The 23,670-nt window shown below is 46.5% G+C and overlaps 1 protein-coding gene across 49 annotated transcripts in view; it reads left to right on the forward strand.

Moving 5' to 3' along the window:
* The window catches only part of LOC126295245 (basement membrane-specific heparan sulfate proteoglycan core protein), a 1,297,357-nt gene that overhangs the window by 719,521 nt on the left and 554,166 nt on the right, over positions 1–23,670 (forward strand). For 5 of the 49 annotated variants that reach the window (XM_049987636.1, XM_049987643.1, XM_049987648.1 and 2 more), the window contains exon 1: positions 7,805–8,340. The exons of 31 other annotated variants lie outside the window; for them this stretch is intronic. In XM_049987636.1, the coding sequence (XP_049843593.1) occupies positions 8,229–8,340 (112 nt within the window). In that variant the 5' untranslated portion in view covers positions 7,805–8,228. Of the gene's footprint in view, positions 1–7,780; positions 8,341–23,670 lie in introns of those variants that run through there. 13 more of the 49 variants (XM_049987639.1, XM_049987641.1, XM_049987650.1 and 10 more) reach the window with 5 other exon arrangements.

Here is a 23,670-nt window from a genome sequence, read left to right on the forward strand (position 1 = left end):
AGAGGATTACCCATCACTCGCAAGTAGCAGCCACGTCCATAAAATTTCTGTGTGTGGACGTGTGCTTAGGGAGCGGGTTTACGTGCAACGGCGACGTAAGACTAATCGGAGGCAAGGCAGCTTCATCGCAAGAGTTCCGACGAAGTGCAGACGACCCACTAGGGAGGGCACCTTACAGAACCCTCGCTCGGCCAATACTTAAATGTTGCTGTCACTATTGGAACCCTACCAAATACGATAGACAGACTAAACAGAGAAGATACACAAAAGACCACGGCTTTTCGCTACAGCTTTACTTAATATGTGGTGAAGCGTCAGAGAGACGGTCGTCCGAATACAGTGGCAGACGATAGAAGTCGTTCTGCGTGATGAAGTCGTTTACTGCTAAAGTTCCGAGAGCGTACATTTCTAAAGGAGTCAGAAGTTAAATTGATTAACACGTTTCTTGTAGTAGCCATTTTCGCAGCAGCTGTATATAAATTGTAATTGTTTCAAAGAAAATGCCCTTTGCATCCGGCACAATTTTTATTTTCATTTATGCACCCAGACGCGTTTCGCCTTTTTTACAAGGCACCTTAGGTAACTTCTAATTTGCTCAGATGCAGGGGAGAGTTATGTGTTTCCGTGATTAGATGCATCAGAAAGAATAGTAATACAGTTCACTCGGCAAATTTCTCGATTCAATTAATCACGACAGTGTGGAGCTAGCACGTTAAGAACAACGGCTTCGCATTTTGTATGGCCGCAAGTGTACTTGAGACTCGAAGCACTTCTAGGTGAGTTTAGACGCACAGTCACGTGAACAAAAGCTATCGTTCTCTAGCTTTGCCTTCCACTTCAGCTAGTTTAAGTTCGTGATCACTTGGAGCGTCTTACCGATAGAAGTCTCTTAAACTTCTCAAAGATGCGGCACTGGTATCTGATGACTTGTGTTTGGCCGTTTTCAAGTGATACTCTATGTCATACTTCCCTCCATGAGAAACCTGAAAACTCTCCTTATCGTTTCGTACAACGGACATCGTGATCTCTTCTTCCTATTTTTATTATGAAGTGATACCTGCGCTAAAAGTAAATAAATGACAGTATATGACGGTTTGTTCGCTTAAATTTGATTAACTTGTCTTCTATCTGTGGATGTCTACAGGAACACAATTACTACGTAGGGGTCTTTTTATTAGTTTGGTTTGTCTAAGACAATTGTTCTGGTGAATATACATGTTTATGATTCCTGTTTTTTCTGCTTTGTAAGTGCTGAAACGAGAAACTTCAAAACACTCATATTCTGTCATTTATTTACTAATGCACAGGTATCACTTCTGAAGATGCCTTGCAAAAAAGGCGAAACGCGTCTTGGTACATAAATATAAAATAAAACTATCGATGTGCAGGATGCAAAAGGCATTTTCTTTGAAACAACTGCAATTTATACTAAAGTGATTCTTCCTAGGTATGTGGTTGTTGTGGTCTTAAGTCCTGAGACTGGTTTGATGCAGCTCTCCATGCTACTCTATACTGTGCAAGGTTCTTCATCTCCCAGTACCTACTGCAGTCTACATCCTTCTGAATCTGCTTAGTGTATTCATCTCTTGGTCTCCCTCTACGATTTTTACCCTCCACGCTGCCCTCCAATACCAAATTGGTGATCCCTTGATGCCTCAGAACATGTCCTACCAACCGATCCCTTCTTCTAGTCAAGTTGTGCCACAAACTCCTCTCCTCCCCAATTCTATTCAATACCTCCTCATTAGTTATGTGGTCTACCCATCTAATCTTCAGCATTGTTCTGTAGCACCACATTTCGAAAGCTTCTATTCTCTTCTTGTCTAAACTATTTATCGTCCATGTTTCACTTCCATACATGGCTACACTCCATACAAATACTTTCAGAAACGACTTCCTGACACTTAAATCTACACGCGCTGTTAACAAATTTTTCTTCTTCAGAAACGCTTTCCTTGCCATTGCCAGTCTACTTTTTATGTCCTCTCTACTTGGGTTTTAATTCCAACTGTGAACTTTTCTTTTGTTTCCTTTATTGCTTGCTCAATATACAGATTGAATAACATCGGGGATAGGCAACAACCCTGTCTCACTCCCTACCCAACCACTGCATCCCTTTCATGTCCCTCGACTCTTATAACTGCCATGTCCTTTCTGTCCAAATTGTAAATAGCCTTTCGCTCCCTGTATTTTACCGCTGCAACCTTCAGAATTTGAAAGAGAGTATTCCAGTCAACATTGTCAAAAGCTTTCTCTAAGTTTACAAATGCTAGAAACGTAGGTTTGCCTTTCCTTAATCTTTCTTCTAAGGTAAGGTCAGTATTGCCTCACGTGTTCCAGTATTTCTACGGAATCCAAACTGATCTTCCCCGAGGTCGGCTTGTACTAGTTTTTCCATTCGTCTTTAAAGAATTCGCGTTAGTATTTTGCACCTGTGACTTATTAAACTAATAGTTCGGTAATTTTCACATCTGTCAACACCTGCTTTCTTTGGGATTGGAATTATTATATTCTTCTTGAAGTCTGAGGGTATTTCGCCTGTCTCATACATTTTGCTCACCAGATGGTAGAGTTTTATCAGGACTGGCTCTCCCAAGGCTGTCAATAGTTCTAATGTAGTGTTGTCTACTCCCGGGGCCTTGTTTCGACTCAGGTGTTTCAGTGCTCTGTCAAAGTCTTCACGCAGTATCATATCTCCCATTTCATCTTCATCTACATCCTCTTCCATTTCCATAATATTGTCGTCAAGTACATCGCCCTTGTATAGACCCTCTATATACTCCTTCCACCTTTCTGCTTCCCGTAGAACACCAGTTTTCTTTCTCCTGATAAAGACGTCCTCGTGAGTAGTCTCTGCCCGGAGATCCGAATGGGGGACTATTTTACCTCCGGAATGTTTTACCCAAGAGGACGCCATCATCATTTAATCATACAGTAAAGCTGCATGCCCTCGGGAAAAAGTACGGCTGTAGTTTCCCCTTACTTTGAGCCGTTCGCAGTACGAGAACAGCTAGGCTATTCTGGTTAGTCTTACAAGGCCAGATCAGTCAATCATCCAGACTGTTGCCCCTGCAACTACTGAAAAGGCTGCTGCCCCTCTTCAGGAACGACACGTTTGTCTGGCCTCTCAACAGGTACCCCTCCGTTGTGGTTGCATCTGCGGCACGGCTATCTGTATCGTTGAGACATGCAAGCCTCCCAACCAACGCCAAGGTCCGTGATTCATGGAAGGGGGGGGGGGGGGAGGGTTGCTAGGTTATGTCGCGAAAGTCAGAGGCATTTGAGTTCACACGGAAACTTACCAGCAAATCGTTCTTCCCGCGAACCATTCGCGACTGGAACAGGAGAAGGGAAGTAGTGACAGTGATATAGAAAGTACTCTCCGCCACACACCTTAAGGTGGCTTGCGGAATACAGATGCGATGTTGGCTGAAAAATTGTATGACATAAGGGCGCGAATAAATAAAGAATACCGGAGTAAAAAAAGATAATGTGTGGCTGATGTACGACAACAGACGCTGTGACGATTGCGAATAAAAATGGTCCAAGTATCGAGCCGTGGGGAACACGAAAGGAGACGCGAATGTCAGGGGATGACACGGGTGCTACAAAAAGGTGTGATATAACGCGCTTGTCATGCGTAGTTCGTGTGTGTGTGTGTTTTGCGAAGCACGGCCCGACAAGACGAGACCTGCGTGCAGCTTTTGGCTGGCGAGCTGGCCAGTGGAGCAGGGGAGGTGTGTGCCAAAGAATGCCCGCCGACTCGCCCCGATACCAGAGCGGCGAGCGAAGCCTCCGCTCAGAGGCGGTGCGGGCAGCGAGTAAACACACACAAGTCACCCCCGTCCACAGTGTAGGCAGCCCGGGACATAAAGTAGATCGGAACCGCAGTGTTTATCTGCACGCGCTAGCTGCGGCCTCGCTCGCGGTGTGTACAGCTGCACTTTGCAACTCTGCAGGCCGCAGTACCGGCACGCGGCAGAGGCTACTTTCCCCGCCTCGCACGCAAGACGGAGAGGTTACAAACTGCACTGAAGCACCAACGAAAGTGGTACAGGCGTGCAGCACAAATACAGAGATGTGTAAACAGGCAGATTGCGGCGGTGCGGTCAGCAACGCCTAGATAAGACAACAAGTGTCTGGCGCAGTTGTTAGAAAGGATACTAATGCTACAGTGGCAGCTTATCAAGTGTGAAGAGTTTGAACGTGATGTTACACTCGGTTACAGTAGGCGCAAGAGCGATGCGACACAGCGTCACCGAGGTAGCGATGAAGTGGGGATTTCCCGTACGTCCATTTCACGAGTGTACCGTGAATATCAGGAATATCAAATCTCCGACATCGCTGCGGCCGGGAAAGATCCCTCAAGAACGGGACCAACGACGATTGAAGAGAATGTTTCGACGTACAGAAGTGAGACCCTTCGGCAAATTGCAGCAGAAGTCAATGCTGGGGCACCAACAAGTGCCGGCCGGGGTGGCCGAGCGGTTCTAGGCGCTACAGTCTGGAACCGCCCGACCGCTACGGTCGCAGGTTCGAATCCTGCCTGGGGCATGTACGTGTGTGCTGTCCTTAGGTTAGTTAGGTTCAAGTAGTTCTAAGTTGTAGGGGACTGATGACCGTAGATGTTAACTCCCATGGCGTTCAGAGCCATCTGAACCATCTCCGCTTTACAGGGTGATCCCGCGTCCGTGTCTACTCCGCTCGCACGCTTCTGCTGCCCGCAGCATAACCAGACGGCATCCAGCATCGCCGCGGGCAGTGTCGTAATGTTTCGCCTTATCAGCGTATTTCTTAGTCAGGCGACATCCGAAATGACTGAGCGCCCCTCATCGGTGCATTCAGCGGTCACTGCCCGTCATATTGCACCGGCGTTCAGTTGAGCGTTACACGCAGCTCTCCAGACGCTTTGAACAGGTAGCGTATTGTGAGTAGCGACTGTCCTCTAACAGTCCATCGCGGAACTCCCGAAGTCGCTTCTACCTCTGCAATTGTTGCCCGTTCAGAACTCGCGACATGAAACGCAGACCTTGCCCGATACCCGGTTGAACTCCCGCCCCCTGCCACGTTGCGCCTCCACGAGGGCGAGTGTACGTACGAGGCGCCCGCACGCAGCAACAGCGGCCAGCCAGCTACAAGTGCGCTGCGCCTTCTGGCGGCCCTCCATGTGTGGAGCACGTCATCGCAGCTCTCAGAGCTCCGGGCTCCAGGCCAAACACACTCTGCAACTTCTGACGACTTCCTGCCAAATCGCATGGGACGCATCGCGCTGCTGCCGTTTATGTGTCTACAGGGTGGCGCACCAAATGTGTTACCCTTTTGTTTTTCAATATAAACTTTATTGTCAATACAATCTCAACGGAACATATACACCCTTTTTAGTACGAGCATTTCTCGGTCGTCCACTCTTATTATTACCTCTTGCCTCTTGCACATATCGCATATTACCGTTCTTTTCCTATAGCCGACCACTACCTTCCTCAGAAATTCTAATATCCTGCGTCATTTGACATTGTCAAACGCTTTTTCCAGGTCTACAAATCCTACGAACGCGTCTTGATTTTTATTTGGTCGTGCTTACATGATTTACCGCAACTTCAAAATTGCTCCTCTGGTGCCTTTACCTTTACTAAAGCCGAACTCATATTAGTCTAACACATCCCCAGTTAAATTCTTCTCGGGTTGACAGCCGAGTCAATGCGTTGTTCTCCAGCAACGTTTCAGCAAGTTTCTTACTTGCCACCTTCAGGCGAAGTCTTCGCCTGAAGGTGGCAAGTAAGAAACTTGCTGAAACGTTGCTGGAGAACAACGCATTGACTCGGCTGTCAACCCGAGAAGAATCTATCTTCAAGATTCGCCGAGAAAGCCTGCATTCTGATATACATCCCCAGTTTTCTTTTCCATTTTGCTGTATATTATTCTTATCAGCAACTTGGATGCATGAGCTTTTTACCTGAGTGTGCGATGATTCTCTCACTTGTCTCCGTCTTTCAATCTTCCGAAATGTATGGATGATCAAATGGTTCAAATGCCTCTGAGCACTATGGGACTTAACATCGGAGGTCATCAGTCCCCTAGCACTTAGAACTACTTAAACCTAACTAACCTAAGGGCATTACACACATCCGTGTCCGAGGCAGGATTCGAACCTGCGGCCGTAGCAGCAACGGACTGAAGCGCCTAGAGCCGCTCGGCCACAACTACTGGCCTGTGTGGCTGATGTTTTTCCCGAAAGTCTTTTTGATGGCATCTCGCCAGTCGCATATAGTCTGCAAACCAACGGGGCCGCCCGCTGTAGCCGACCGGTTGTAGGTGCTTCAGTCTGGAACCTCGCTGCTGCTGCTCCGTTGTGGCCGTGCGGCTCTAGGCGCTTCAGTCCGTTGCTGCTACGGTCGCAGGTTCGAATTCTGCCTCGGGCATGGAAGTGTGTGATGTCCTTAGGTTAGTTAGGTTTAAGTAGTTCTAAGGTCTAGGGGACTGATGACGTCAGATGTTAAGTCCCATAATGCTCGGAGCCATTTGAACCGTTAGAGCAACGAGATTACTTGTGTCCTTGCTACTTGCCTCAGTCAGTTTAGAAATTCTGATGGAATGTTTTTATTTATCCGTTGTGCCTTATTCGATCTTAAGTCCTCCAAAGCTCGCTTAAATTCTGAGTCTAATACTGGATCCCCTATGTCACTTAGGGACAGAAAATTACGTATTGCTACACCACGAAGATGACGTGCTACAGACGCGAAATTTAACCGACAGGGAGAAGATGCTGTGATATGCAAATGATTAGCTTTTCAGAGCATTCACACAAGGTTGGCGCCGGTGGCGACACCTACAACGTGCTGACATGAGGAAAGTTTCCAACCGATTTCTCACACACAAACAGCAGCTGACCGGCGTTGCCTGGTGGACGCTACATTTCAGATGTGTTACGACCCGTGGCTCTACCCTTCATTCGATCCCTGCGAAACCCTACATTTCAGCAGGATAATGCACGACCGCATGTTGCAGGTCCTGTACGGGCCTTTCTGGATACAGGAAACGTTCGACTGCTGCCCTGGCCAGCACATTCTCCAGATCTCTCACCATCTGAATACGTCTGGTGAATGGTGGCCGAGCAACTGGCTCGTCACAATACGCCAGTCACTCTACTCGTGATGAACTGTGGTATCGTGTTGAAGCTCCACGGGCAGCTGTACCTGTACACGCCATCAAAGCTCTGTTTGACTCGATGCCCAGGCGTATCAAGGCCGTTATTACGGCCAGAGGTGGTTGTTCTGGGCACTGATTTCTCAGGATCTATGCACCCAAATTGCTTGAAATGTAGTCACATGTCAGTTGTAGTATAATATATTTGTCCAGTGGATACCCGTTTATCGTCTGCATTTGTTCTTGGCGTAGCAATTTTAATGGCCAGTAGTGCATAAACGCTATCGATACTTGTTGAGGAAGGCTTTACCTAGGTTTTTTATTGCGAACGAGTTCTGTCATTGCAGTTTAGTGAGTGTACGATGCCGCATTTGGAACGGAATAACGGTGAAGGAAAAGTGCTCCTAAGAACGTACTGTAAAGTGGCGCAGCTTATGCGATGCAGTTTCGCATTACGGCCGATAATGAATGTTGCGGATAGTTGCGGTCCCGGTAAGGCGACGCGCGGAGCTAATGCGCGGATGAGCCCTCAGCTGTCTCGCTCTGTTCCCCCACCACCACCACCACGCGGCCGCCGAGGGCAGCCGAAGCGCCACGGAGACAGACGAGCGGTCAAACGCCGGCGCCAAGCCGTGCGCCATTCGAACTCGTCGCTCATCAGTCGCAAAACTGCTGCCGCACGTTACGCGTCGGAGCAGCAAGCGGTCACACAGACACACAGAACGTACCGTACAGCTTTCTGTGTGTCTCTCTCTCTCTCTCTCTCTCTCTCTCTCTCTCTCTGCCGGGACTTCGCGACAGTCTCGTACCCCGCGCTCGGGACTTCTTTCGCCTGATTCCGCGCACGCGAAACATGTCGCCATCCGCCGTTTGAGGAAGAATCTGAGCGCGAATCCGGGAAAAAACAATTAGCTTCAGTAGTCTTTTTCTGAATAGTTTAACGAGCCTCAGACCAGTTACTTTTTCTAGTCACTCCGTTACCGGTCTCTAGTCAGTGCAAACTGCCAAAACAGTTTCGCCCGCGGCGGAATCTGCTATGAGTATCGCTTGAGGCAAATAGGGAGGGGAAAAAAAAATCGGGGAAAATGGCTTTTTCTCCGCCCGGAAAATCGCCGGCGGCGCCTTTGACGTGCCGTCAGCTGGTGCTGGTGTCTGCGATCGCCCTCTACCTGCTGGTCCCACACACGGCAGCCCAAGGTAAGCAAGTGGTCGGACACGGTGTGCATATCAACACACCCTGTTCTGCCCGACTGTTGACTCCTTCCTTTTTGTGAGCAATTTCATTAAGGGGCGGCCTTATTACTAGTAACAGCCGTGTTCTCTGGGCCGAATATGGCCGAGTAATGACCGCATGTGTCGCAGAATAATAAAAAAAAAAGTTTCCGTTCTGTACGAAAAAGGAAGCTGGTTCCAACCGCTGTACGATATCTCTCTCAGGAGATCTATCGGCCGTGTTGGAAGCATCTTTCCGACCCTTTGGACCCGTTATTACAGGTAGGATTTCGCTAAACTGCTGCAGTAATGTGGAATGGAAATTATAGTGATCGTGTATGGCGTATTGAGCCATGCCGAACTGTAATAGGAGAAGAAGAACATGTACCTGTGTATACTTACATCTTTGCCTGGGCGCTTTATTTCTGTACTTATTCATATAACATTGTTATTTTTTGTATTGTGTCTTTGGTACTCTAAATTTTATATAAGTGACACGTAGCTAAGCTGTAGAGAGGGCTACACACGTTACACTGCCATATGATTTCTATAATACTGACATATATCGTGCAAACGCGAACAGCTCACACCTACAAGCGTTATTTTGTGTCTAGAAGTAGTTGGAGAACCCATTACTGGTCTTTGACCTGCGCTGAAAGATTCCGAGCCGTTGAAAGAAACTTTTGAATACCCTCCTTCGTAAGTAAAAATTCGTTACAAGTGATGCAGAGAACAGAAATAGCATCGGTCGTGATAAAGTGCCGTGGGGGACACCAGACCTTACTCGTACAAGGCCATTGCCCAACAGTATTGTGTACTGAATTTCTTTCATACTTTCTGTTAGCATACATTGGATGGTGCAACTGAAGTTGTCTGTTTTGAACACTCACTTTTTTCGTTGTTCGGGCAGTGCCCTAAACAAGAGCTGCATTGGGACAAGACGATAGTGGGAAACATCTCGAAACGACCCTCAGATAGCCTGGTAGAGCCAACTTTTAACTGACAGAGATTTACAGTCGTCTTTTAACTGCTTGACAATTATCGCTCAGCACAAGGGGGTGTTCCGTATCTCTAAGCATTGTTTCCTTTGTTAAAGTGTCCAGAGAAGTATCACTGGAGCATTTTCACGAGCATTAAAAACGTCTGACGCGCCCAACTTGTTTAGGAAGAACCGACTTTGTAAGTAGAATTTCTTGCGAGTAATTTTTACTGAGCGTAAAGGAGTTTTGATCATTGCATTGAACCGTGAGGGACACCAGGAGCTATTCGTGCAAGTGTATCTGGTGTACAGCATTTCGCTCTTCATATTCTCGTTTTATGTACACTAACAATTAATTCGAGGTTTTCAGTACTATATCGATTAACCTGTTATAAAAAAAAAACACTCTAATGTTGTAAGCAGTGTAAATTAGTGAAACAGCAAGAGAGGTATGCCCCACACAAGCAGCATAAGGTGAACAGAAAACTCATTCCTCCTGCAGCCCTCACATTGTCGCTACCCTTGTGCTGGCCTCTTTCCAACACTATTAATGAAGGTCAAATAATTTTGCCCGTATTAACAGTCCCCTAGCGGCCACCAGAAGCTGTAGTTACAAGACAAATACTCATCTGCCCTTCTTCACGTATCAGGTTTCCATGCAGTTACAATAGGGTGTCCACAGACAGCTACTAACATTTAAAAATTTTTATTAATTAAGAGGTTGCCAGACATATTGCTTATCAAAGTATTGTAAGATGCGAGGCTAAGATCATTTGAGTTCCTGACAATATATACTGAAAATACCTTCTTTCCAGCAGTTATTAATGCAGACAACATGATGTTGATCATATTATACATATATGGCGTCTGTTCTCTCGGACATGTCCGAAAAGACAGACAGCACGTATATATAACTAATGTGAGACAGTCAGTGGTATCTTCCGTGGAGATGCACACCACGGACGAATGCTTTCGGGAATCGGCGAAATGCCGCGAGTATTGACGGTAAGGGGCAAAGGGCATTCCATCAGAAGTGTGGGCATAACGTGAGGATTTGCGTGTGCCAGGAGGCGCAGTTGCGTCGACCGCTGAGTTAGGATGGCTTGGTGGTCGGAGCACCTGCCTAGCAATCAGCAGACCCGAGTTGGAATCCCGGCCGGCGCTAATTTTCCACTTACCCCATTGATTTAAGTGAATGCCCACCCGCAGCCAGAGTCTGTAATTCCTCTGTGTCTTGAGACCTCGTTACAGCTACGTGGGGAGACCAAAAATTACTTCTGTTAGACAAATACCTATGTGTGTACTGTACATCCACAAAAAACTGCTTATGTTTTAGGAACTTCCAACTCTTCAAAGGTTTCGGAAAAAAGATCTCTCAATAAATCTCCATTACACGCAGAAAATATATTTAACGAACCACTGAAATACTTTTTTCTTCATTTTCTGCTAACACAGATGTAATCTTGAACAGTACTTCTCGAACAATAGACAGTAATCGTACAACCCATGTGTCCACATATTTGGTGAAGTGATTTTTGTCAAAACTCACTTCACTTTCAAAATATCTTCACATCAAACACAAAATGTTGTACTGGAGTCTTTGAAGGTCGGTTTACACGTGATTCCTCTTTCTATGGCCCTTTTACATTCTGAGTCCGTCATCCTAACTTTTTTCGCCTGAGCTGTTCGTATAAGAGTACTCCTTCAGTTTACACAAAATGTGGCATGAACTTTTCAAATATAAGTGTGTTCGTCTATTACACTTTAGGACTGTGGAGACAGTAAAGGAATAGACATCTGAGAGTATTCCTCCCACTTCCATAAGCAGGATTTGAGAGATGCAGAGAAACTGTGTGGAGTAAAGAAGTTCCTATGCCTGCGTTTCAGGAAGACGGGGCTACAATTTGCACAGTGAATCAACCAACGGTTGGAGGGGGTTGGGGGATATTCGCGCTACGAGGCACTTAAAAAGAATGCTGGACGGGTTCCCTGTTTGCGCCTCCAATTCTAAGAGCGGAAAAAACTGTAGAAGAGAGGCAGCCTTGACGATATTCACTGCTTGTCCTGTCTCTATCCACGCTGGAAACCAAGATGAGACCTTATAAACCGAATGAACCTCACTGTCATAGCATTTGGTATATTTGTAAACTAATTTTTAAACAGTCGTAATGCATTTTATTATGTATACCTTCTTTCACAGCTTTTACGTATTTAAATAATTGAATGTGTTCACTCGAAAATTAATAAGCGAAAAAAAGCCTTCCGGAGTGGCCGTGCAGTTCTAGGCGCTACAGTCTCGAGCCCTGCAACCGCTACGGTCGCAGGTTCGAATCCTGCCTCGGACATGGATGTGTGTGATGTCCTTAGGTTAATTAGGTTTAAGTAGTTCTAAGTTCTAGGCGACTGATGACCTCAGAAGTTAAGTCACATAGTGCTCAGAGCCATTTTTTGATTAAAAATACAAATAAAGTGAATATGAAGTCCAGGATGAACTAAAATCTCTCCAGTGCATATCCTAAAAAATTGGGAATTGACGCTAGGAGAGGAAGATGAAAAGGGATATATTTGTCTACAGTTTCATTTCCTTTCGCGTTTGTGTGTTTCATCAAACTAATACTTCCGTGCTTGCGTTGTACGAAGGGTACCAGGCCATTGGAAAAGAAAGTCATTCTTGTTTTTCTCGAGGGTCAGCATAATCATAGGTCTATGTCACTGACACCAGTACGTAGAATTATGTAAGACGTTTTATGCTCACACATGATCACGGGTCTGGAGAATGTGAATCTCTCCTATAAAAATCAGCGTAGATTCCGCAAACAGAGACCTTGCGAAACTCATTTGGCTCTTGTTTCTCGACGAGATCCACAGTTCTGTGGACAACGGGGCTCAGGTTGATGCCGTGTTCCCCGCCTTCAGAAAGGCATGTGACACCGTCCCGCACTGCCGTTTACTGAGAAAATCGCGAGCTTACCGAGTATCGGACCAGATTTGGGACTGGATTCAAGACTGCCTTGCAGATAGAACTCAACACGTCGTTCTTACCGGAGCAAAATCGACACTGGCGCTGTGGGGTACACTGGCACCGACCGACCGCCGTCTCATCCTTCGGCATTGGTGTCATTGGATGCGGTATGGAAGCCCGGCTGCCCGGCCATTGTCAGTTTCCGTGATCTGGAGCCGCTACTTCTCGGTCAAGCAGATCCTAAATCCGCTGAGCATCCCACACCAGTCCGCCCAATAAGGGGGGAGGGGGGGGGGGGGGAAATAACCTGACAGCGTCGGGAATGGAAGCCACGTCCCCCGCTTGGCAGGCAGCCCGCTGATCACTCAGCGATGGAGGCGGGCAGCAGGAAATAGTAACAGCCGTAAAATACGCAGGAGTAACCCTCCATAAGGACACAAAGTGGAATGAACAAATAGTAAAGACAGCAGATCCTTTGAGAGTCGTTGGAACGATGTTAAGCAAATGTAAATCATTGACGAGAGAAGTGGCGTCAGAAAAACTGCGAGGCAACTTCGTGAGCGTTACTTAGCAGTCTGGGGCCCTTGGGTAGGACTGTTAGAAGAGGCAGAGAAGATCCAGAGAAGAGCGGCGCGTTTCGTCACGGGATAGTTTAGTCGGAGCGAGAGCTCAGCGAACTCCGGTGGCACACGCTACAAAAGAGGCATTGTGTGTCACGGAGAGGTTTACTGTTGAAATTGTGTGGGAGAAGAGGTCAGGCAACGTGTTACATCCTCCGGTATACAAAGTGTCCCAACTGGAACTTTCAGTATAGAGGAACGTGACAGGGACAATCGTTCGAAGCAAGAACACAGGCTGTAGAATGCGTACTTTCTTCATCTTCTATACTGTGAAACAAATTTTTTATAATGCAAGCACTTTGCTTTATATATTTTGGGAGGGCGTAGTATGGAGCAAAACGAGAAAAAATTGTCTAGTAAACATTGGTTCCAAAATGCATACCGTAGCAGCTATGAGTGCTTGTTCTGTAGAAGACACGTGTATCGTAGTAGCGAAGACGAACAGGTGTTCCTAACTCTTTAAGATATCCAGTTTAGAGCCCATTTTTAGTAGGCATTTTCCTCCTTTTTTGTCCATACTGCTACCACTCAGAATATGAAAAGCAAAGACGTGCAGTAGAAGAGATGTGTTTCCCAGTCGTTCATCCTAGCGATTGGATCAGGGAAGCACGAAACAAACGAATCGTATCAGAGAAACGGTCCGCCATGGGGTGTAAAGGTGGCTCACGGAACATCGATGTTCTATGCAGAATGGTCCACTTAAACGTTTCAGCGCAAATATATTTGGAACAACAATAGACTCTGAAGAACGACTTTGACGGGTATGAATGTATGGCAGAGGCTCGTGAAAGTAAAGACTAGGACACACTAAACCGAAGGCAAATATTATTTTCAACGCAAACTTATGGTTTTTTAATGAATACCCCGTATTTTTTCTTACGCAATCAATAATTTGAAAAATCGCTGAAAGAATGGTGTTTGTTAAATCGCAATACGTCAGTTACATCATCACATATTGCAAACTGGAGTTGACGCTTGCAGTAAACGGAAAGCCACATCCCGCGATGCAGCCGTGAACCACACATTGCTCGTAATCGCCATTTCATTCGCGTACTACGCTGTAACAAATGCTTTACTTATCGACGTGTCGTGAGTCGTGCTTGGGTAGCTCAGACGGTAGAGCACGTGCCCACGGAAGGCAAAGGTCCCGACTTCGAGTCCCGTTCCGACGCACAGTTTTAACCTGTCAGGAAGTTTCATATCAGCGCACTCTCCGCTGCAGAGTGAAAATCTCATTCCACTTTACTTATGGCTATTTACACTGCTATTCAGTGGACTCGAAATAATACAGATGTCCGGTCGTACAACTACCATTTGCCCCTCTGTTAGATCACTGGTCAGCCATTAATTACGTTTACGCTGACCGATGATGTTCGGTTTTTCGTTACCGTTGTGCCGTTCTAATAAATCAATAAAGCTCGAACGAGCAGACTCTTTGCTAGTTTTTCGTCGTACACAAAAATCTTCGTTACTCGAACTACTGCAATACAGCGAGCGCCAATACTGCCAGCTAAATAAAAGATTCAAACTACTGAAGGCACTAAATACTGATAGGCATAGTTAGCAAATGAAAGATTTTGATAGAGAACAAACAATGTATTTACCTTAATAGTGTTCAAAAGTCATAATATTATATATAGCAGTTCATGACATCCAGTCTTACAAATTTCAGAACTCCGCCATCTCTCTCCCCACATCCACCACTGCTGCCGGCTCACCTCCAACTGCGCAACGCTACGCGCTGTTCACATCCAGCTGCCCAACACTACAATAGCGAATATTCCAACAATGCCAACCAGCCAAAGACTGCACACAGCACAGCCAGTGATTTTCATACAGAGCGCTACGTGGCGTTACCAACATAAAAACCTAAACAGCCTACTTATAAGTGGACCAGATGCACATGTAGACATTAAATACCGCTATTTCCTCGTCTGGACATTTTCTGTATTTGTACTCTCTCTCTCTCTCTCTCTCTCTGTTTTTCTTTTTGAATTGTGTTGTTCTTCATTTCTGCTCCAGAAGTAATTTTTTTCTCCAGGTTCGAGCCTGGTTTGCTCTTTTGCTTTCCTCTGTAACTCTGTATTCTCTTTTTCATCTTCATCTTCATTTTCTTATGAAATTCTTCATATCTAATGTCTGCTCTCTTTCTTTCGAGGGAACTAGCATCTCATGATGTATTCTTATCTTTCTCTCTTTTCTCTCTCTCTCTCTCTCTCTCTCTCCCTCTCTCTCACACACACTCTTGTATATTTTTTTCAGCTTCCTCATCTTCTCCTTTTCGTTACCAAACTCTTTATACCGAGTGTCTGAAATCTTTTCTCGCCAGAATTGTCACCTGTTTGTGTACTTATATTTTCCTTCTCCTCTCTCTCACTGCCCGTTCTGTCTTCCTCTCAACCTCTTCATTCCACCCGCTGCACTCCTCCATTCTCCGGAAATAGCGCGTCCCAGGCCCCGCCACTTAGCACTGCCGAGCAGCGCGGCCGCACGCATCTTGCGCAACGCAGAGCCGGCGTTATCTCGCTACTGCATCGCCCCCTATATCCTCCTTTTTCTTCGCCTCGCGCCTGTACGCAGCCTTTCCGCACGGCCCGGGCTGGTTGCACGCGCCTGATATGTGTGACAGCCACATCCCCGTCTTAGCGACTATAGCCTCGGTTATAGCAGAGAGCCATGCGCCGTGTTTATGGCACGTGGAAGCGAGCCAAAGCACACACCCGCTAACCAGACCGCGACCTCGCAGGGCCGACGCGACTGCCCGGCAGCAGGCGCTCGCATTAATAGTCCGCCGCCAAGTGCATGGCGGAGAGTACGTCGCGCTTGCAGTCGGTCCCGATAGGGTCGCGTGTATTAGACTCAAATGGCTCTGAGCGCTATGGGACTAACTTCTGAGGTCATTAGTCCCCTAGAACTTAGAACTACTTGAACCTAAGGACATCACACACATCCATGACCGAGGCAGGATTCGAACCTGCGACCGTATCGGTCGCGCGGTTCCAGACTGTAGCGCCTAGAACCGCTCGGCCAACTCGACCGGCTAGGAGGGTGGGACTCTAGGACTGTTCGTATTTGACCACCTTTTTGAATACTGAAATTATGTATTATATGTTATGAAGTGTAAACGACAACTTCTTACGACGGGCCACAGTGCTGCAGGGGAAGTTGACACTGACAGCCTGATAGAGAACACTCGTCATCTATCGAGCCGTAAAACAGCCTGTAATTCGCCTAGAAAAGCTGCTCAAGTTAGAAACACGTGTGCCGTGATACATTTTCGCTGAAGTGATTGTTAATGCTAATACAAGATTATTAAAATATAACTTGAGAGTCTAAACCTCTTGTTCTTGCACTTGTTGTGGTCTTCAGTCCAGAGACTGGTTTGATGCAGCTCACCATGCTACTCTATCCTGTGCAAGTTTCTTCATCTCCCAGTAGCTACTGCAACCTACATCCTTCTGAATCTGCTTAGTGTATTCATCTCTTGGTCTCCCTCTACGATTTTTACCCTCCACGCTGCCCTCCAATGCTAAATTGGTGATCCCTTGATGCCTCAGAACATGTCCTACGAACCGATACCTTGTTCTAGACAAGTTGTGCCACAAACTCCTCCCCAATTCTATTCAATACCTCCTCATTAGTTATGTGATCTACCCATGTAATCTTCAGCATTCTTTTGTAGCACCTCATTTCGAAAGCTTCTATTCTCTCCACGTCTAAACCATTTATCGTCGATGTTTGACATCCATACATCACTACACTCCCCACAAATAGTTTCAGAAACGACTTCCTGACACTTAAATCTATACTCGATGTTAACAAATTTCTCTTCACCAAAAAACGCGTTTCTGACCATTGCCAGTCTACATTTTATATCCTCTCTACTTCTTGCGCTTAGAAAATAAAATAAAAAGTGACGTATGTGTAAATTATACCTCAAAATATTGCGAGTTTTAACAGCGCAGACGTAAGTGCTGAATAATTTTGCTTGTCTGGGTTTCTCACAACGGAACTTTTGCGGTTGGAAGGGTTAATAAACGTAAGGGTTTATAAAGGTATATAGTTTTTGCATAGCGTTTAGAAACGTCTTTTTTTTCCTTTCATAACACGCACGAGAAAGTTTAAATTAATAATTTTGAAGAATAGCCGCCTAAGCCGCTGACGTAAGAGGTCGATAGGATATTGAACATATCGCCTGGTGCGCATGCGCAGTGATTTGCGTGGTTTCTGTACGCCAATTAGAGGAAACTGTTATCGTTTATAACTAAGTAATATATATCAGTGGTCAGAAACAGTGTGAAAGCCATATAACAGTCTTGCAGGGCCACAACTAAAGTGGGCGCACATTGCTGCTACCTAGCGGGAACCATGTAAAAGTCGAGAGTTTTCTCATTCCCGCTGTACGTTTTTCACGCATATATCTCAAATAACATAATAGTTATGATTTTTTTTTTTAAATCGGAAGATGTGAAACACCCTGTATTTTAGGGATTTGGGGGGAGTGTAAAGGAGGCTGGGAAGAGCAGAACGTGGGACGCTACGGACCGTTGTTATTATTTTATCGGTGAAGCTCCCTGAATGAAACCGTTTGCAGCGCAGACGCAGATAGAGAGAAGGCGTTCTGTTTCGAAGCGCTCTGGTGATCTCTGGAAGCCACGCCCCGGCGCGCGCCTTAAGCCCCGCTACCCGCAACGCGGCCGCGCGGCGCGGGTTGCGACGTCAGCGGGCGCTTACTGCTACTTAATTATGATTCAGGCCGGGGGGGGGGGGGGGGTGGAGGATCACTTGCCGTAATGAAGGACCCCGCAGTGGCGGAAGAATGGCGGCCCCAGCTCATTGTACGATTTCAATGAGGAGCGGCCGTCGGCACACAGGAGCCGCTCATTGCGGCCGCTCAGAGGCTGTCCGGGTAGTAAAGATAACGGGCGCGAAAGGATAATGTTCTCGTAGTTCACAGCTGTGACTGTGGATTAGCACTGCAGGTGCCTCGGAAACACAGCTGAATGTTCCCCCACTGCATAACAACGCTCGGAGCAAAGTTCAGGCGTATATCGATACTACCATCAACGTGGTGTGGGGAGAGCAACGACACGTTTCCGTTGGTCTACTGTCCCATCTTGACGATGCTGTTGCACCCATATGGGAATACCTAGGGGCCGTGTATAGCGGGTCCCCACGATGGACAGTGTGCGCTGATTACTGTGCCGTCAAACACTTGTTCCTGCACCGGCGCTGTACTCTGCCACACATCGCCGCCTGTCTCGCATTTCAGCGAGCGACCTCCGCGTTCTGTGAACAGTCTTGCACGTCCAACACCCTGTCCGCTCTTCGTGGTGTCACCACCTTTCAACAAGAGTCCATTAATCTTTTCATTTTTCATTCGTAATCGCACAGACATACGAACAGTCAAAATAAAGTAACCTTTGTTACAAAACCGAGAAACATAAAATAGAAAATAAAATAATTTTGTTGTTGTAAGGATAGTGTTACTGATATAAAGCAATCCGACGTGTCTGTATTGAATTTAAAATTTACTTTCATGTCATTAGTAATGAAAATAAAGAAATATTACTTTTACTAAGAAATTATGATTACAATGAAGGGGCAAACAAGCTGGTACGCCTGCGTAATATTTTGTAGCGCCCCCGGAGCACTCAGAGGTGACGCAATACGACGTGGCAGGGACTCCACTAACGTCTGGAGTGGTGCTGGAGCGAACTGACACCATGAATCCTGCAGGGCTGTCCGTAAATCTGTGAGAGTACGAGGCAGTGGAGATCTCTGCTGAACAGCACGTTGCAAGGCATCCTACATATGCCCGATAATGTTCACGTCTGGGGAGTTTGGTAGTCAGGGGTAGTGTTTAAACTCAGAAGAGTTTTCCGGGAGGCACTCTGCAGCAATTGTGGTCGTGTGGGGGGTCGCATTGTCGTGTTGGAACTGCTCGAGTCTGTCGGAATGCACTATGGACACGAATGGATGCAGGTGATATGACAGGATGATAACGTACGTGTTACCTGTATCTAGACGTATCAGGTGTCCCATATCACTCCAATTGCACACACCTCACACCATTACGGAACCTCCACCAACTTGAACAGTCCCCTGCTGACATGCAGGATCCATGCATTCCTGAGGTTGTGTCTATACCTGTACACGTCCATCCGCTCGATACAATTTGAAACGATATTCGTCCGACCGGGCAACATGTTTCCAGTCATCAACAGTCCAATGTCGGTGTTGGCGGGCCCAGGAGAGGCGTAAAGCTTGGTGTCGTGCAGTCATCGAAGGTACACGTGGTGGCCTTCGGCTACGAAAGCCCATATCGATGATGTTTCGTTGAATGGTTCGCACGCTGACACTTGTTAATCGCCCGACTTTGAAATCTGCAATTTGTGGAAAGGTTGCACTTCTGTCACGTCCAACGATTCCCTTCAGTCGTCGTCGGCGCCGTTATCGCAGGATCTTTTTCCGGTCGGAACGTTGTGGGAGATTTGATGTTTCACTGGGTTCCTGGTATTCACGGTACACACGTGAAGTGGTCGCACGGCAAAATTCCCACTTCATCGCTATTTCGGAGATGCTGTGTCCCATCGCTCGTGCGCCGACTATAACACCAGTTCGAACTCTCTTAAATCTTGATAACCTGCCGTTGTAGCAGCAGCAACTCATCTAACAACTGCGCCAGACAGTTCCTGCCTTGTATAGGCGTTCTCGACCGGAGCGCCGTATTGTGCTTGTTTACATATCTCTGGTTCAAATGGCTCTGAGCACTATGGGACTTAACGTCTGAGGTCATCAGTCCCCTAGAACTTAGAACTACTTAAACCTAACTAACCTAAGGACGTCACACACACCCATGCCCGAGGCAGGATTCGAACCTGCGACCGTAGCAGTCACGCGGTTCCGGACTCAGCGCCTAGATTACATATCTCTGTACACGCAGAGTCGGCGCTTCAGTGTAGTATACACCCCAAGACAAAAAGGACATATCAGCAGGATAACGCCCGCCACGCGCGTCGAGGTTTCAGCAGCTTGTCCTCGTATCTCGGGGAGCAGGCTCGCCGGACATCTGGCCAGTTGAGAATTTTTTGGAGCATTGTGGGCAGGGTCCCCGAAGCAGGTGGGGAATTTGGCGATCTGACGCGCCGGTTGGAGAGAATTTGGTACAGTATCACCCAGGACGACATCCTACAACTCTGTCCATCAATGCCAAGACGAATAACTGCTTACATCAGGGCCAACAACGCGTTACCAACTTGCGCAGTTTGTGAAGCTCTTTCTCTTTAATAAATAATCCAATTTTTCTCAAACTGTCATCATTGATGTGCCTGTATGCGTATGTTCCATGTGACGATTTACGTCCTATCTGGATAATTCCTTCATAGTCTGTCGATTTTTTTTGTTTTGTTTTAGAATTTACAAGGTTTACAACTTTGCTTCCGCCGTTTTCTCCCCAACATTTGGGGCTTTAATGAAACAAATTGGTTACACATGTATCATTGAAAGTATTTTCCATCGCTGGCCACTACTTTGAACCATCTTTCGACCAGGGTACGAATCCCGCGTCGAAAAAAATGTTCATCCTTTGAAGCGATCCACGAATCGATCCAATTTGTGACTTCTTCATGAGATCGGAAGTGTTGATCAGCCAGGCCATGCGCCATTCATCTAAACAGGTGATAGTCAGAGGGAGCAGTGTCTGGAGAATACGGCGGCTGGGGTAGGACTTCCCATTCTAACGTTTCCAAGTACGTTTTGACCTCTTTTGCAACATGGAGTCGAGCGTTGTCATGCTGCAAAATAATTTTATGGTGCCTCTCGCTGTATTCCGGCCATTTGTCTTTTAATGCTCCGCTGAAACGCATTAATTGCGTTCGATAACGAGCACCTGCGATTGTTTCACTCGGTTCTAACACCTCATAGTACAGGAGGCCCAGCTTGTCCGCAAATGCAGAGCATGATCTCGGAGCCGTGAATATTCGATCTGGGCGCCGACGTGGAAGCGTGGTCGGGATATCCCCACGATTTTTTGCGTTTACGGTTATCCTAATGAACCCATTTTTCGTCACCGGTCACAATGCGATGCAGAAATCTCCTCCGTTTTTCTCTCTGAAGCAACTTTTCATGAGTTTCTTAGAAGTATAAACCTTAGGGGTTGTGAAGCAACTCAAATCGCTTGATACGGGCAAGTCTTCAGGTCCAGATTGTATACCGATTAGGTTCCTTTCAGATTACGCTGATACTATAGCTCCCTACTTAGCACTCATATACAACCGCTCGCTCACCGATACATCTGTACCTGCAGATCAGAAAATTGCCCAGGTCGCACCAGTGTTCAAGAAGGGTAGTAGGAGTAATACATTTAACTACAGACCTATATCATTGACGTCTGTTTGCAGTAGGGTTTTGGAGCATATACTATATTCAAACATTATGAATCACCTTGAAGGGAACGATCTATTGACACGTAATCAGCATGGCTTCAGAAAACATCGCTCTTGTGCAATGCAGCTAGCTCTTTAATCGCACGAAGTAATGGCCGCTATCGACAGGGGATCTCAACTTGATTCCGTATTTCTAGATTTCCGGAAAGCTTTTGACACCGTTCCTCACAAGCGACTTCTAATCAAGCTGCGGAGCTATGGGGTATCGTCTCAGTTGTGCGACTGGATTCGTGATTTTCTGTCAGGAAGGTCGCGGTTCGTAGTAATAGACGGCAAATCGTCGAGTAAAACTGAAGTGATATCAGGTGTTCCCCAGGGAAGCGTCCTGGGACCTCTGCTGTTCCTGATCTATATAAATGACCTGGGTGACAATCTGAGCAGTTCTCTTAGGTTGTTCGCAGATGATGCTGTAATTTACCGTCTAGTAAGGTCATCCGAAGACCAGTATCAGTTGCAAAGCGATTTAGAAAAGATTGCCGTAAGGGTGGCAGGTTGACGCTAAATAACGAAAAGTGTGAGGTGATCCACACGAGTTCCAAAAGAAATCCGTTGGAATTCGATTACTCGATAAATAGTACAATTCTCAAGGCTGTCAATTCAACTAAGTACCTGGGTGTTAAAATTAAGAACAACTTCAGTTAGAAGGACCACATAGATAATATTGTCGGGGAAGGCGAACCAAAGGTTGCGTTTCATTGGCAGGACACTTGGAAGATGCAACAAGTCCACTAAAGAGACAGCTTACACTACACTCGTTCGTCCTCTGTTAGAATATTGCTGCGCGGTGTGGGATCCTTACCAGGTGGGATTGACGGAGGACATCGAAAGCGTGCAAAAAAGGGCAGCTCGTTTTGTATTATCACGTAATAGGCGAGAGAGTGTGGCAGATATGATACACGAGTTGGGATGGAAGTCATTGCAGCAAAGACGTTATCGTCGCGGCGAGACCTTTTTACGAAATTTCAGTCACCAACTTACTCTTCCGAATGCGAAAATATTTTGTTGAGCCCAACCTACATAGGTAGGAATGATCATCAAAATAAAATAAGAGAAATCAGAGCTCGAACAGAAAGGTTTAGGTGTTCGTTTTTCCCGCGCGCTGTTCGGGAGTGGAATGGTAGAGAGATAGTATGATTGTGGTTCGGTGATCCCTCTGCCAAGCACTTAAATGTGAATTGCAGAGTAGTCATGTAGATGTAGATGTAGAACACACAAACGCCTTTCAACGTCTGTCAGTTTCAGCTCACACGGGACTCAAGTTGCTTCTTTCTGAATCGTGTCCACAGCCTTGAGACGTTTTTGAAACTGCTTGCTGTGTCACTCCCACCAATCGTACCAATTCTTCTTCAGTTTGACGCGAGTCTTCACTCAGCAATGTCTCCAATTCTGCATCTTCGAAAACATCCTCTCTTCCACCACTATGCCGGTCTACGACGTTACAACCGCCGTTCTTGAAGCGCTGAAGCCACTCACGACTCGTTCTTTCACTAACAGCGCCCTTACCGTACGTGCTTGAGAGCATTCGATGAGACTCGGCCGCCGTTTTCTGCATATTGATACAAAACAGTGACACCTCCAGCAAATGGCGAGAATTGTGCTCGCAAACCGATGTTTTCAATCGAGAACGACTTTATGATGCAGACACAAATCGACCAGTGTCTGAATGAGGTTACGTTGACTGAGGTCCAAGCTAAGTGCCTGACGTCTTCGATATGTTTCTTTGGACCGCTACTTACCGTTGTCGCCACCTATTGGCAAACGGCACAAGGAGAGTTGTATACCTTGTATGTTAATCACTGGCATTGAATAGTAAATAAAAATTTTGAATAAAAGTTGTTATTAGTGAGCATCGAACTAACGTCTTGGAGAGTAAAAGACTTTGACGCGAGCCGCTAAGTGACGATCGATTTCGTTGAAAGGCTGGAAATGTTGTATTCTAGAAAATGCTCGATAATCTCCACGGCGACTTTTTTGTTTTCAATTTCAGAACGGTGTGGAACCAGTTTAGGGAGCAAGAAAATCGGAGAAGGGGCACTATCTGTCGAGCCCACGTGCAACTGGTCTGAAAATATTCGTTTTCTAGCAGCGTATCAAGCACGTAATTTCATAACGGTGCAGGCGCTGGTAGGCCCCGTGAGAGGTGCGTATAAACGGGCGTTACTTTCCAAAGCGCAGCCAATACACGCCAGCGGCGGTGTTGCGCCTTTGTGTTTCATTCGCAGGCTGAAATCCGCGTCTTTGATCTGGTTGCGTTTGTCTACAAGGGAATACGGCGTGATACTGCTGCATGTGTGTGAGTGTGTGTGT

The sequence above is a fragment of the Schistocerca gregaria genome, chromosome 11, assembly GCF_023897955.1.
Source record: "Schistocerca gregaria isolate iqSchGreg1 chromosome 11, iqSchGreg1.2, whole genome shotgun sequence".
Classification (NCBI taxonomy): domain Eukaryota; kingdom Metazoa; phylum Arthropoda; class Insecta; order Orthoptera; family Acrididae; genus Schistocerca; species Schistocerca gregaria.